This window comes from Varanus komodoensis, unplaced genomic scaffold, assembly GCF_004798865.1.
Source record: "Varanus komodoensis strain SLA01 unplaced genomic scaffold, ASM479886v1 scaffold15, whole genome shotgun sequence".
Classification (NCBI taxonomy): domain Eukaryota; kingdom Metazoa; phylum Chordata; class Lepidosauria; order Squamata; family Varanidae; genus Varanus; species Varanus komodoensis.
The window spans coordinates 2,306,539-2,322,495 of record NW_025335440.1 but is presented as its reverse complement, the minus strand read 5'-3'; the positions used below and the strand labels follow the sequence as shown (position 1 = coordinate 2,322,495).

The following is a 15,957-nucleotide window of genomic DNA, read 5'->3' as shown; positions in this document are numbered from 1 at the left end:
TCATTCTTACTAATACCACATGTCTTTGATAGGTTATCAAGCTCCACTTTGAAGAATTTGACTTGGAGAGAGGATATGATACACTGACTGTGGGCGATGGAGGTCAGGTCGGAGACCAGAAGAGTGTGCTTTATATGTAAGTAGGGCTTTTCTTCATACGATTCTGTGTCATTTGTGCCTGTGTGTGTGTGTGTATCTTGGTCACTCTGGACAATCTGGACCCTTTGGCCAAATTCATATGCTTGCTTTAGTCTGCTGAATGATCTGGAGGGGCTTGGAAATAGGGGGTGATGGGGTGGTTAAAAGGGCCATCCTGTTCGGAAGGAAGCGCTGGGAGCAGCGATGTGGAAAGGCTTCTGGGCAAGCAGACAACTACAGCCAGCTTCTTTTCAGTGGGTGGGGCTCAGTGTTTCCTCAGCGCACAGTTTTAAAGATGGCAGGCATGGGGAATCGCAGCAGTGTTCTTGGTTTTCTGGATTCCCTTGGTGGAGAGAACCAAAAAAGCGGAGAGACGGTGGTAGCCATTGGCAGAGTTGGTTGGAAGGCAAGAACAGGTTATTTTGTTAAAAAACAAAAGAAGTTTGCCTATTTATTTTATATAGTATTCCTAAGCTGCCTTTCTGGTCCACACAGTATCTAAGCTAATTTAAATCTGATTGTGTGTGTGTGTGAATATGAGGGGGGGGGGGGGGGGGGGGGGGGGGGGGGAGAGAGAGAGAGAGAGAGAGAGAGAGAGAGAGAGAGAGAGAGAGAGTGAGAGAGAGAGAGAGAGAGAGGAGAAACTGTTTCATTCCGTAAAGAAATGCTCCATTATAACTATGGTTAACTATAAGTCACTCCGTGAAGATGACTGGCTAGGAGAAGTTTCTGAAATTATTCTGACTTGCACATTTTGGTCATGTGGTAGGTATGACTGAGGCCTTCTGGAAAAAGTTGTGTGTGATACAATTTTCAACATGATAAAGAAGTGGTAGCACCTTCTTTCTATTCCCACCATAAAAACACAAGAAAAGCCCTGCTGGATCAGGCCAGTGGTCCAGCCAGTTCTGCACTCTGTTCACATGACGGCAAACCAGCTACCCACACAATCCCTCAAGCAGGATGGATAGAGGATGAGTTCCTCCTGTTCAAGCTCCCCACTCACTGGTGCGCATAGGTGTTCCACCTCCGATACCAGAGGTATGACAGCGAGCAGCACTAGGAGCTGCTCATAGCCATCTTCTCTGTGAATTAGTTGAATCACCTTTCAAGTTGTCCAGATGGGTGGTCACCAGTATTTCCTGTGGCAGTGCATTCCCCAGTTTAACTACATACTGGATGAAACATAGAAACAGAGCGAGTCAGAAGGGTCCTCCCAGGTCATCTAGTCTGACCCCCCCCCCCGGCTCCAGCTGGCTCCGCTCACAACATGCCTGCCATGTGCATGTCTAGCCTATCCTTGAACACCCGCACCGATGGGGCCTCAAGTACATGAAGATGTACTTCCTCTTATCTGGTAATCACTTCCTAATCATGTTTAATGTGGATTTTGTTATTTTAACAGCAGCTATGAACAGTATCATTTTTCTGTCCACAGTAACCCCAAGTTACCTTTCTGGACCAGCCTCTGCTAGTTCAGAGCCATCAACCTAGACTTAAAGTCGGGAGGTTTTGCCCCAGCATGCATTACTCACTTGCAATGAACTCCATTTGCCATTTTGGTGCCCAGTCCCTCAGCCTGGGAAGTTCCCTTTGCCTCTTGCCGCATCCCCTTTAGATTTCAATCTCTCTAATAGTTCTGGCTTCATTAGCAGACTTAGCCACTTCACTGCCTTCTCCTAATTCCAGATCATTTATGAATAAGTCAAAAGCCTTGGTTCTAATACAAAATCCTCTGGGACCCAGCAGCATCAATGGTTCTCTGGAATCTTCTATCTCATCTCCTAGTCCCTGTGCTTAGCTGTTCCCGTAGCTGGAACTGTTTCCAGCAACAGACAGGACTTCCCTTGTTTGTGCTGAGACGGGAGTTGTTAATGCCAATAGCTCTCCTCATAATTCAAGCTAATGTAGGAAGTCCCGTCTGTTGCTCAAGACTTCCCACCATGTTATCATCCAATTCCCCTTCTTTAGGTGTGATTCTGCCATGGGGAAATCTGACATTCTCCTTCTAAGTCCTCCCAGTGCTGCAGTCCTGCCTTGTTCGAATGATTAAATCAGACTTGGTTCTCATGGCCATTTCGTCCTTTGGTGGCTCCAGGAGGGACAGAGGAATTCTTCTGCCCACGGTGCTACCCATGACTCTGCTCTGGGCATATAATGGCAAGGCTTTGAATTTGCAACCCTGTACCAAGCTGGATTGGTAGAGTTGCCAAAGCCACGGACTGGGGCCACTCGGAGCTAAGACAGGCGGTCTTTTTCCTATGATCACCCAGTTTGAGGACGGTGTGTGTGTGTGTGTGGGGGGGTCAGAAAGCAATGCCAGCTTTGATTCTGAGGCCAGTTTGGAGCAATTTGGCAGTCACTTTCCAAAGCCGTCTATTGGACTGAATTTGCGCACTGGCAATTGTGCCTGCAGGGTCTCAGGCCAAGTGTGTGGATGCGATTGTGGATGTCAGCAGCTGGAGACAAAGCGGCATGGCTGGGAGCCATATAAGCCGTCCTATGGGAAGTCAATGGATGACACAGTTTTCCAGGGTTTTCTGCCCAGACTGCATGTTGCATGGAGATGAGGAGACGCTGCTCCCTTTTGTGCCTCTGTTAAAGTGTGGAGGGAAGAAAGAGTGCACGATATGACGTCATCATGCTGACATTTCCCAATCACTTTCAGCTTCTTCAGCTGTCACTGATAAGGGGGGGGGGGGGGCCCACTGGCATATAAGGTTAAGTCACAGCCTTGTTTCCAGCTGCTCCTTACTGCAGAGTTGCAGGCAGCGCTGCATTTCCCCAGGATGGTTGGGGCGAATTTGGGGCCGGGAAGAAGTTTTCCCCAGGTCCAGATTGTCTAGTACTCATCAAAGGCTCCCTGTTTGCTATTTCTCTCCTGCCTCATTCTTTCTCTGCATGGGTCAGTAAGCAAAACAAAGGCAATGAAGCCCTGCAAAACGACAACAAATATAACACAACTGTGTTTTGAATGTCAGCTCAATGAGAGATTTTCAGATGGGAAGGTGGCATAAGCAGCAAATTAGCTTTGACCTGGGGCTTTTGCTTTTTCAGACCACTGAATTCCTTATAATGCTTATGGGGAACTCAAAGACAGGGTTAAGGAATGCTCTCCAGGTCCCCTCCTACCAAATGGAAACCCAGGATGACCTTGAGGCTAGAAATGCATCTAGTAAGTGATCCTTCAACCCACAGTACACTAACTGCCTAGAAAAACAAGTACATTAGCTTGCACTGACTGAATTATGAGGGGAGCTAATGCCATTACCAATGCCCTTCTCGGCACAACGTAGTAACTGTACTCAGTCTTTGTTTGAAGATGGATGGGCAGATGGACAGATGGATGAATCATGCACTGAAAGATGCATGGGGACAAGGCGCTCATTGTGTCTGGAGAAGGGAGAGATTACTTCTTTCCAAGAGATGAACAGGAACAGATCCCACTTGGATGACTCTGTGCCAGAAAAAATCCTGTTGAGACCAACATGCAATTTGGACAATGAAGTGATTCTGTAATTTGGAGGTTTTCAAAATGGAGAAATTACAAGGCAGAGATGTTTTGACCAAGAACATTTCATGGCTCTGTGACTGTGTGGCACAGATAGATTTGATAGATTGGCTGATCGACCGGCTGATTGCCAAAGACACTTGGGCCATTTTTACCACTGGACTCAGGAGGAAACTTCGGCTTTCCTGTAGGATGTGGAAGGGCTGGAACAAGGCGCAGAAAATGGCAAGTGGAATTATCACAGGGGTGTAGCAACTTCCCTTTATGAGGAAAGGGGCTGTTTGAGGATATTCAGTTTGGGGCTGGGGGAGACAGAGGAGGGAGAGACACCAGCAGCATCCGCAGATGCATGGCGAGGAGCAGGCTGAAAGGTTACCTGAACCAAGGCTTAGTTAATGCTAGTAAGAGGAAAAGCATCCCGAGTGTCTCTCTTTGCCTTAGCCTTGCCCACCATTAGCTCTTGAGAACCGGATGCTGCCCTTGGGCTGGAGGAGATCCCCCACCCGTGGTATGGAGAAAGAATGGCAGAAGTACCCTGGGACAAGGCTCTTGCTTCTGAGTCCTGCTCGTGGGCTCCCTGGAGGCATCTGGTTGGTCGTTATGGAGACTGGACTAAATCCAATTCAGCTCTGGTTCAGCAGGGCTTCTCTTAACATCACCTGTGCAGAACATGTTGGCCCAGCTCACAGAGGTCCTCAGTTCCATCATGTATGACCCTGAAGTCAGACTCAGACTGCAGTTCTGTACCTCACTGTCTGGGCTCAGTGTGGCTTAGTTCTGAGTAGACACACACAGTGTTGTGTTGCCAGTCTGATTTAGCAAGTATCGCCTCTTCTAAGCAAATGGTTATGCAGCGCTATTGTTCATTGGAACCAAATGTTTTCTGCAAAGCAATCATTTGGACACATTTGGGCACGAACGTTTCCAAAGTTTTCTTCAGAATCCCTTCCTAGTGTGCTAAGTACTGCTTTATTCTGTTTGCTTGCTATGATGCAGGTGAAATTTGTTTCAGACTGTTTTTGATAAGAATTGACCTACATTTGCTAAGGTCCCCTTAATCATAACAAACAGAACTTGAGACTTTAAAAATATCTGTGATGAAGAAAACAACTTTGACCATTTGTCCGTCCATGCCCAAGGCAGTGCGCATGGATCTGTTGGAATGCCAGGTTTCTGCTGACCATCATCGTGCTCAATTGCAGCTGCCAGCACTTTATTTTTTCCAGATCGGGTCCTCCACTTTAACAGCTATATGGAAATCATTCTGACAATCCCCATGCTAGGAATACCTGTAGCTAATTAATTTAGCTGGTGCAGATGGGTGAGAATTCCGTTTCCATAAGTTGTTAAGACTTTTTCAGTACACACAACATTTGTGAAAGGAAGAACGCATCTCGTATTTTTTTTTTAAACCTACAAAAAACAAAACTGGCAGATTCACCCACCTTAATTTTTGTTTGAATTTCTGACTTCTGTGCATGTAATTATGCAACTGCATGCAACGCTCACCACCAATATTAGTTCCTTCATGTTTTTTCCTTGCAAGCTAGCATTTCTGAGGTACAAAACCAAATTTTAAAATACTGCAAAAAGGCAATCTCGGTGTATTGATTAACTGATTTGTGCCCTACCTTTCTACCAGGAAAAAAGCCACTCGTGTGTTCTTACGAATGGGTTCTTACACATGATTGCGTCAATGTTCCTTTGGGGGAAATTTCATGGGGCGCATGCTTGCTTCTGTGCCTTGCTAAAAATCACATAGAAAGAAACGTGATTGCCTGGTTGCACACGCCCTTGATTAAGCGAGGATGCTGCCAGTGCACCAGTGTTTTGAGAGGCCTTCCAGCGCTCCTGTCAGCATTCTAATGCTAGAAGAAGGGAAACAGGAAGCTGTCATAAGGGAAAAGTAATTTAGACGGGTGTGGAAATCACTTTCACTAATTGATTGATCACTAATGAAGAGCAGGAGGAAAGGGAGAAACTATGGTGAAATCCTGCACAGGCTTACTCAGGAAGAAGCTCTTCTGAACATACATACAGACACCTCGCTATCCATTTGTATACATCTAGCCAATGAATGACCTGTTTGTGCTTTGCTTTTTAGCTTGTCTTGCTTTCTTGCTTTCAAATGCTGTAATCATAAATTTCCTTTTTTTAAAAAAGCCAGGGAAATTCAATTATAGAAAAAAGCTTGTTTTATACCAGACTTAAGGCTAGCTCTTGCTGGCTCAAGATCCACTAAGCCATGAAAATGGAAGCTAAAGGTGATACATTAGTAGATATGTCCTGCGATTGGTATTGGTGCTGGGCAAGGTGCCTGCTTATATGCAGCAGACTGGCCTGGGCCAACGCTCAGCATGCAATCCAGGGCCAGGACAAGGTGGGGCATTTCATTCTTTCCCTCTGTATTTGGACCCAAAATATTTAGGAACATCACCTGTATGTATGCATTGGGTGTGGGAGGTGGTGGCAAAAATAGAAGAATTTAGACCCTTCCCCTCTCTGACAAGAGGAGCAGGACATGGCATCTGATTGAAGCATAGAAATGTAGCAAGTCAGAAGGGCCTCCTGGGTCATCCATTCTGACCTCCAGCACAAGCCACTCTGTTCATATAATGTTCAACTTGTGGGTGTCCAATCTTTCCTTGAACATTCTCACCAATGGGGCCTCCACCGCTTCCCATGAAAGCCCATTCCATATCCTAGGGGTCCTAACCATCAGGAAGTACTTCCTGACATCCAACTTAAAACCCAGTTCTTTTAGTTTTGCCTCACTGCATTGCATCTTTCCCTCCACCAGAGGAGAGAACAAGTCATGACCCTCTACCATGTGACACCCCTTCACATGCCTGTATGTTGCTATAAGATCCTCTTGAAGTCTCCTCTTCTCCAGGCTGAAAAGATCCAACTCCCTCAATCTCATCTCGTATGACACCCCCTTACCCCAATCCAGCTACCATTCTTGTGGCCCTGCACTAAACTGATTCTAGCCTAGCTATGCCCATCTTGTAATGTGGAGCCCAGAACTGGACACAGGATTCCAGTTGTGAATGCACCGGAGTCTTATAGAGCAACACCAGCACCTCTCTTGATCTGGAAGCCATGCTTCTGGCTATACATCCAAGGGTGGTGTTCACCTTCTTCACCATCAAATCACACTGCTGGCTCATGTTTAGTCTGCTGTCAACCAGCACCCCGAGGTCCTTTTCACAAGTGCTGCTCTCCAGCCACTCACCCCCACCCACCATCCTGTACTTATAGCACTTATTCCTGATTCTCAGGTGCAAGACTTTGCACTTACCTATGTGGAACACCATCCTGTTGTCTCCTGCCCACTTCCACAATCTGTCCATAACCTTTTGGATCTGGAGTACCTGCTCCCCAGTTGTGGCCACTGCTCCCACTTTGGTATCATCTGCGAATTTGGTCAGCAGACTGGCTACCTGCTCCTACTGGTAATTGATAAAGGGGTTGAACAGAATCGGTCCCAGAACTGAACCCTGGGGAACATCACTCATCACTGTCTGCCATCCTGATTCCCGCTGATAGTCACCCTCTGCTCATGATTCATCAACCATGCCCTAATCCATTGGATGGTGCCTCAATCTATCCCAAAGTTCATAGAAAGTTGAAAAAGCAAATTTTTCAACCACGATATCATGTGGCAGAACATGTGTGGCAGAATGAACTGCAAATCCTTCCAGGTTACACAGCCACAATGCCTTCCCCCAGGGCTGCCTTTGAAACAGGTTCAGAAGCTACAACCAGTGTGCAATGGTGTGGTCAGAGCACAGGTGGGAGAGGAGTATTTCCAGACATGCTACTTCAGGACCACCCAGTCTTCATTGTCTCCCATCTGTTTCTAAGTCAGGGCCTGGGCAGTGGAATGCCAACACTAGCTTTCGATCTGAAATCCTAAGGAGCTACTGATGGCGCCAAACCTGTTTTAGGGCCAGGGCTCAGCACCATGGACAGCCCCCTAACAGTTCAGACTGGAGCCTGGGTTGCCCCACCCACAGTTGGAGCACCAGCTACAACTGCAGAGGTGTTTGGTGGCCAGATGTTAGAACCCTGGGGCTCTGGAGGCGCAGCGAATTGCTTCCTTGTCTATCCCCAGATATCCAGCAAAGTCTGTCTGTTTTCCATATCACTTAGCAAATCCCCGGCTGCTATTGTTTGGCTCTGTGTGAGGGCTCCCGGTTGATTTTGGGAGTTCTGCTGTTCTAGGTTTCTCCCTGGGGTTTTTGGCATTGCCTTGATCTCGGTATCGCTTTGATGTGGGTGACTTTTATTTTTTTAATGTTTAATTATGTTTTTCTGAGCTCTGTACAACACTCTAAGAGCCCCTTTTAATAAGAAGAAAACCAAATCTTGATGCTCCAGGAGATGGACTTGCTGTTAGGCAGGAGGAGCTGGAGGCTCATCTTGCCGCCCTACTCTCAATTTTAGCATTTCCCCCCATAGACAACCCGCTAAGCCCGGTGCACTTGCTTCCTGCTGAGAATGGGGCTCAAGATGCTGCTGCATCTGACAGAGCAGGGCCTTTCCCCATCCCCTTGTCTGCCCCAACACCCCTGTTTCCTCCACATCAAGCATAGGAGGGGGAGCTGCTGCACGGCTTTCTGGAGCTTCTTGGAGTGGCTACCAAGACTGCAAGGGGGATCCACAGTCGGGCCTCCCCCATCCAGGTTGGCACGCTTTCTCCATCCTTGCAGACAGAACTACTCCATCCTATCACCCCTCAGGTGCCTTTGGTCGTGTACCCCACATTAAAGACCAAACCAAACAACTCCCTACAAATCAAACATACCACTTCAAGCACAAATATTCAAAGCCAATTAATAAAATACTATAATAAAATTCGATATTAAAAAGGATACATTTGAAGAAGGGAGCTCAAGTATACACATTTTGCACAAAGAAGGAAAGCAAAGCTTGCAATTTGTTTCAATGTGAAATTTGGAGAAATTTAGGTAGTTTCTGATTTGTGTATCGCTATTAGGGAGCTCTTAAGAAAAACTCAAATTTCTTAGGAAATGCCCACTGCCATCCTCCTTTCCAAAATTCCCCAAGAGGTCTATGCATATGAAAATGGCAGCCACTGCAAATCAGGATTAGAAGGTTTTGCCCATCATTGCTGAGCAGTGTCTGACTCAGATCACCAAATACTGGGGATCTGAAGGCTCGTGTGAATCACATGTAATGTTTGCATCTGCCTTGAATTGCGTGGAGCTATTTGCTTTGTTTTTCCTTTCATTTTCCTTCTAAATGTTATGGGCTCCTTTTCCACAATTTGGTGGACACAGGCCACTAAATGAAGCAAAAACACCAACCCTACAGATATAATAGCATTAAAATCAATAAAGGAACCATCAAGCAAACATAAAGTCATCATGAAACAGCATCAAAATAATATATTAAATTCACTGGAGAGGTGGGGGGACAACCCAAAATCAATCAAGATAGCAGCAATGCAGTCATTTCTAATCTGTTTCTCCATAAATCTGATGGGAGGCAGAGGCTTTGGTTAACCTTCTAAAGTGTGTAGTAAAGATGAGCTTCCTTGGGGAATGGATTCTGTGCTGTTGTAAAGTCATGAACTTCTTCTTTTGCTTCAAGAGCATTCTTTGCTGCTCCTTGTAGGGCACTCGGGGCAGTTGGTAGACTTCACAGTCACAGTCAGAACTGAAGATCACACAAGCCTGAAATCTCTCCATCCCAGCATTTTTCTTACTGAGCTGGCTATTTCGAAGTGGGTCAGTCCATAGCAGATCTAGCCATGCAGCAAGAGGGTGCCTAATGATCCTTTGATTCAGATCCCAGTGGATTATCTTTAGGTATTGATTGTTGTTCCTTGGTAGAACATGAATCCAGTAATGTAGAATAAAGTAGCATAGCACTTTCCCTTGAGAGATTTTGCCCTTGAGGGAGCTAGGAAAGACATCTGTCCTATGATGCTCATTCCCAAGCTGGGGAAAGCTTTAAAGGTCAGGGAGTTGCTTCTTATGACAATGCCAACTCACCGCACAGAATCTGGGTTCCCTGAAGGTTTGGTTTCTTAGAGGTAAACCACAAGGTGTGTTTGCCTTGGACCTCAAGTGGAATCAACTGGGGGCCATTGTGGAGTATGCTTTTTGCCCCACTTCCTGTAGGAATATCAAGCCTCCAGCTTGCTGGGGATAGCTGGGGAGTGACCTTGCCGGAGGTGTGAGCCTGAGGTGAGAGCTGAAGGGTGAGAGCCAAAGTGTCCTTGCCCTGTGGGCATGATGTGGCTTCCCCACTCAATAGTGGAGTATTGGTGGAGGACTGGCTTCTTTCTGAGAGCCTGAATACATGCCTGGGACGAAGATGATAGAGGAGACCTGCTGCATGTAATGATGGGCACAGGGGGTATGGCATTAGGGGAAGGGCTGTCCTGTTAAGGGGAACATGGTCCAGGCAGTGAGTGGAAAGCTCTGCCATGTTTGGTGGTTGCCTCATCGCCCTTCTTCATGATCTCAGAGTGAATGAGGCAGCTGATCTGGCATGTATAACGTCTGTGGAAAAGCAGAGGAAGTTGTGCCCAATGGAGCACTTGGTTCTGCATCAGGGCAGCCTTGAGGGCCAGGGAAGGAGGAGATGCCCTGAGAAGTGTGTGTGTGTGTGTGTGTGTGTGTGTGCGCGCGCACGCGCGCACATGTGTGCACACATGTGTGTGCAGACTGCCTTGTGCTGGGCCACTGGGACAGCTGCGGAGTCTGCTGGTGTCCTGCCTGCCCCACTACTCTGCAGGATCCCTGCCTGGATTGATGGGGATGACCTGGGATGCAGTGCTTGGTTTGGGTGGAAGTCAACCTCTATGCCCAGGGCACTTTGACTGGCTGGCTTTCATGATCTCCAACAATCACAGACTGTCCCAGTATGTCATTGGCCCAACACATGGAGCAGGGCCCTCCAGACATTCATTCCTTCTGTCATGCCTGACGCCCCGGCAGAGGCAGCACCTCATGAGGAGCATTTATGCTTGTGACCCTGTAGCCAAATGTCCCTCCCACAACCTAGCTTGGGAATGGCTGAACAGATAGTCATATCTCATCTTGACCCTTTACCCATTGAGCAAGCAGCCGAGCCCACGTCAGACCAAGGGAGCTCTGAGGGAAAAGGCGCTATGAGTTCTGCTCATAGAGGGCCTGAGCAGACTGCCCCCTTCCTCCTGACACTGAACCTCCTGAGCACGACACAGGAGACACAGGAGGCAGAGCAGACCTTTCCTGTGCGATCCTTAGGCATTCTCTGCGCAGATTGGAGCAAAAGGAAGCTTTGTCCCGCCTCAGAGGGGAAAGGTGGGACCAGGATAGCTAGTCCCACGTGGGCTCCCTGAGAGACGTCACTAAGGAGTTAGCATCTGCCTTGCAAAGACCTTAACAGTAGAGCTTATCTGTAGTGTTGTAAATCTTGTCGATAAGTAGCAATAAAAGACTAGTTTTATCGCTCATGAACGTGTGGGTTGTTTACCTAGTGAGCCATCATTCACAACACCTTCATTCATTTTTCGCCAGGCATGGGAGGATGGTCTGAAAGTGGGGTGGCTTCAGCTGCCTTTCTCACAGTCAGATCACTGCCTGCCAAGCTTTGGACAGACACCAGCTTTTCCTTTCTGCAAGGCTATTTGTCCTATTGAGAGGGTCTTCCCCCAGAGACTAATGGATCCAGGTGGATTCCAAAGGATTCTAGGGGGTTCCTGGCTGATATGACTGATAGAAGCCCTGTCTGATCTTTACAACACAGAAATGACTCGGGCAGTATCTTCTCTGCAGCAGAGCTTGAACAGCTCCATGTTATATCCTGGAGCTGAGAATACTGGAGCGGTGTAGGAGACAGTCTGAGTGCACGATGGAAAGGAACTCTTGGTGGATGCATTCGAACCCTAGTATGTGCCTCTGAGTGGAGATACTGTGGAGCAATGAGGAGCAGCATCTCAATGCCTTAATTTAGTCTTCTGTGCACTAGCTAAAGGAACTTCTTACGGTCATCCAGGGCCTATTACAGGCAGTTCCTAAAGACACGGCAGATTGCCGGAGGCTCACTGTAACAAATCCACTAGGTGCTTCCAGGACAAATTCCTTTGCCAGGACATGGAATCCAGGGCAACTCTGGTGAGTCACACTGAGCACAGCTTGGCCCAGCTTTCTTAGACGAGCTTCAGTTGGTACAGCTTGAGGATGTTGACAAGGCACAGGGACAGGCTCGTGGAATCACTCATGCACTGGAGTGGTTCTTGACTTAGCCCTTCTTGGCTTCGCAAAGGAACAGCCAACTGGGTCAGGCAGGTGAATCACCCCTCTTGGCTAGCGGGAGTGTCCCGGGTGTGAAATAAGTGATGGGGAGTCTATTTCTGTAGAAATCTTCTCAGAACTTGTAAGAGCTTAACAACTTTAGGCTGGTGGAAAATGTTCCTTTCCAGGGCAAGAGCCTTAGTTGCTAACTAAGTTTAGGTGTTCTTGGATTACCAAAATCCATTTCAGAGGTGGCCCAGACTGGGGTTTGGCATGGAAACATCTTGGGCACCTGTGTCAGGAGAGACGGGCGTGTGGATCCTCCTGGATCTCTTGCAGTTTTCAGTACCATCAGCCATGGTATCCTTCTGGGATGACTGTCTGGGTTGGAGAGATGGGTACTGCATTGCAGTGGTTCTCTTCCCCAGGCATCCAGAGAACGGTGTTTGAGGAATGTTGCTTGCCCTCCCAGATTCAACAGCAGGGGGTTCCTCAGGAGCTGCTCTTACCCCCATGTCATTTAACATCTGTGTGAAACTGCTGAGTGGGATCATGTGGAGTTTGGGCTGCACTTCCATCAGTATGCTGTTGACATGCAGGGCCATTTCTCCTTTTCATCTTTATCGGGTGAGCCTATGGGTTGGGTAAATTGTACAGTATATGGGCGATACTGTGACAGTGGACCAGATGAGAGCTAATAAAGCCCGATTCAGAAAAGACAGTGATGCTGTCAGTGACTGGTTCTCCTACCAAATGGAGGCTGATCAGCTTATTCTGGATGCAGATCTCTACCCCATACATAGCCTGGGGGCCATCCTTGAGTCATCTTCATCACTTGAGGCACAGGTGGCCTCAGTGATATGGAATATCTTCTATCAGCTTCTGCTGGTGGCCCAGCAGAATAATCCTGATGGAATGGCCATCTCAAATTAGATTACAATTTAATGTGCTAGTTTCAACCTGCTTGACTTGGGACTTCAAGACCTGCTAGAATGCTTCTCCTGGCCTGAACCTACCTGAACATTATAATGTACATCTGGGGCCTTCCTCTGAGATTCTCTTCTAAGGGAGACATCTAAGTGTGACAACAAAGGAGAAGATCTTCTCAGTGGTAGCCCCCTGATTATAGAATCATCTCCCCACTGGATCCCATCTGGTGCTCACATGGTCACCTTTTCAGTGACAGGTAAAGACTGTCCTCTGCTTCCAGGCATCTAATGCTACAGGTAGGAGCATGCCAGCTGCTTTCACAGGTCTAGTCCCCACCCCAAACACTTCTGTTCCTTTTCATAAGTTGTTTTAGCTGTTTGAACTGTTTTAAACTTTGTATATTGGAAGTTTTAGGCTGCATTTTACTCTACTTGTGTTCTGCTGGCTTGTTTGCTTTGCTGTGTTTTTTTCTGCATCTGTATTTTATGCTAGATTATTTTTATGGTCTCTGTGTTTGTATTTTGTGAATTGCTGTGAACGGCCCAGGGAGTGTCAGCTACTGGGTGGTATAGAAATGAAAAGGAATGGCAAACAGTTTTCTTTGGTCACCTTGGCCAGGGAGGTCGAAGGTACAAAATATAGGTGCTCAGGGCACAGGACAAGCCACACAGAGGTGAGGGGCAAAGGAGCCAATGGTATGCCTGAACTCTAGACATCCCTTTCTATTTTGTTTTTGTTTTTTCAATCACATTCTATATTTCCCAACAGCCAAAGCCCTTGGCTTATTCCATCCAGCAATTTGAGCATAGTTCTTGGTGATAACAGGCCCCATAAGTGTGGCTCTGATCTCACTCAAGAGACTGGTTTGCTTTTCCTCAGCACCTTCAAACGGGTGGGTGTGGTTCGTGCTTGGAAGGTAAGGTGTGCTGTTCTCCCTGTCCTGTTTTAGGAGAGTGAACTTTCCAGGGTCGCCAGCACTGGATCCTGACCATTCTGGTACTCGTGTGTGGCCAGTGGGGCCAGTGTGGACCAGTGCACAGGTGGGGGCCACACAGTTCAAGCCTGCACTTCCAGCAACAATGTGGTCACCGAAGCGGTTTGGCAACAGGGTCTCTTTTCCCCATTTTGCCCAGTTCCAGCCAGCTCTTCCCCACCTTCTGTGAAAGCAGCTGCCTTACTTAAATTCTGTTGACCTCTATTAATGTCTCCAAAGGCTGCCTTTAATGGCTACTATCACTATCACGGTCACTTCTCCTTTCTCTTCTTTTCTGACAGCTTAACAGGTACAACAGTTCCTGATCTGATCGTCAGCACCCAACATCAGATGTGGCTTCTGTTCCAGACAGACAGTGTGAAGAACCTGCTGGGCTTCAAAGCAACCTATGAAGGTAAACCAATTTTGTATACTGGTCAATAAGTAGTCCTTCCCTGGAGGCTTCTTGCCAAGGGATAACCAAGGTTTCTGAGTGAAACAAAGGAAAATGTAGATCGGTGGCCATGGTAGAAAAGATTCAGATAATCTTTTCCACGTGGACTCACCTTTGAAGGAAGCAAGATGGCCCTGTGTGACTGAAGATGTGAATATAGTGAAGATACTAGTTCTTTCCCAGCTGTCCAGGAAGAGACAGATGTTGTGAGTCAATGCCACTACTCCCATTTTGTACCAATTTTCCTACTCCCTTATGTACCAACCCATCCACTAAGATCTGGCTCAGAGTTCATCCTTAAAGAACCATCTCCCAAGGAGGTGAGAGGAGTGGCAAATAGAAAGAGGGCCTTTTCGGTGGCTGCACCCTGCCTCTGGAATAGGCTCCCCAAAGATGTTCTCCTGGCATCTTCCTTACTAGCATTTTGGCACCAGGCAAAGACTGTTCAATTTTCCAGATATTTTAATAATTGACTTTTATTGCTATCTGTCTATCTATCTAACTATCTGTCTGTCTGTCTGTCTATCTTTCTAATTCAAAACACACACACACACACATAGAGAGAGAGAGAATTCTAACTGATGTACTTATTCTACTTTACCCTGTTTATATTGTGCTGTATTATGGATTATATGTAGCTTATTGCTGGTATTATAATGGAACTGTACATGACCCAGAGAGCCCAAGTAGGTCTATAGGTAAGGTTTATACATTTTAATGATAATGATAATACTGGTTCAAGGAAATTTAGTCCCCTTACTGGTCTTTTCAGTGAGGAACTGGTGACCTGCCAAGGAATTCCTTGGTTGGGGGTGGTAAGGAGACAAAGACTGGTTTCCATGAACCCAACCGCTCACCATGACTTATTCATCTGTGAAAAAAGATTGCTAATTCAAGCCTTGCTTCGACAGCTTCTCCACCGAGGCGAGGCAGGTTGCTGGGGCAGTTGACAAGCCACCCTTGCCGCATTCCCGAATTCGCACATCAGGAGAAGTTCTTGTCATGCCTTGAATGTGCAAACGGGTGGCTGCTGCCCCAGGCATCAAAAGCCCTGCAGAGAAACTCGCAGAGGTAGCTGCTCATTACATGCAAACCAGGTCAGACAATAGTGAGGATTCTAGTTCGGATAAATGCATGTGAGGTGCTTATAGGAAGGAGCCCAGAGGGTGACACTTCGATGTTGCGTGACTGTACATTTAAAAACAGAGAGAGGGTGAAAAGCTTTGTGCTGGATTATGCTAATGTGTTCCTTTGCACAATGAGGACCGAGGCAAGACAAATGGGAGTGTAGAGTGGAGTAATTAACTATCGTGAGGGAACATGTCAGGGTTCCTCTCCTGCTGACAGCTACGCTGAACAATTCAACCTTTCGTAGAGAACGCGTCTTACAATTTTGTGACTGCGAAAGACAAAACCATTCCTGTTCAATTTCTTTGGTCCTGCTGACACTGATCTCCTGAGGTGCCTCTTCTGACTGTCGGGAGCTCTGCAAGCTCTTGGTAAGGAATCTTCCCAGCCGGGCCACTTAAGTCCCTTTAGCTGTCCGTGCCAGGATCTGAGCCTGGAACCCACTGTGTATCCAGCATGCGCCCTACTTCTGCACTCCGAGATTTCCCGGACTTATAAAACTGCCTTACTCTGAGCCAGACCAAGTGGGTTTGTGCAACGGGATAGCCAGCTCTGAAGTGTTGAGGAT

General features: G+C 47.1%; 1 protein-coding gene across 1 annotated transcript in view; it reads left to right on the top strand.

The window, feature by feature from the left end:
- LOC123020788 (CUB and sushi domain-containing protein 2-like) overlaps positions 1–15,957 on the top strand; it is a 429,441-nt gene that overhangs the window by 199,717 nt on the left and 213,767 nt on the right. Inside the window, exons 8-9 of the mRNA XM_044424965.1 lie at positions 33–136; positions 14,110–14,222. Coding sequence (XP_044280900.1) covers positions 33–136; positions 14,110–14,222 — 217 coding nt within the window. The remainder of the gene's footprint in view (positions 1–32; positions 137–14,109; positions 14,223–15,957) is intronic.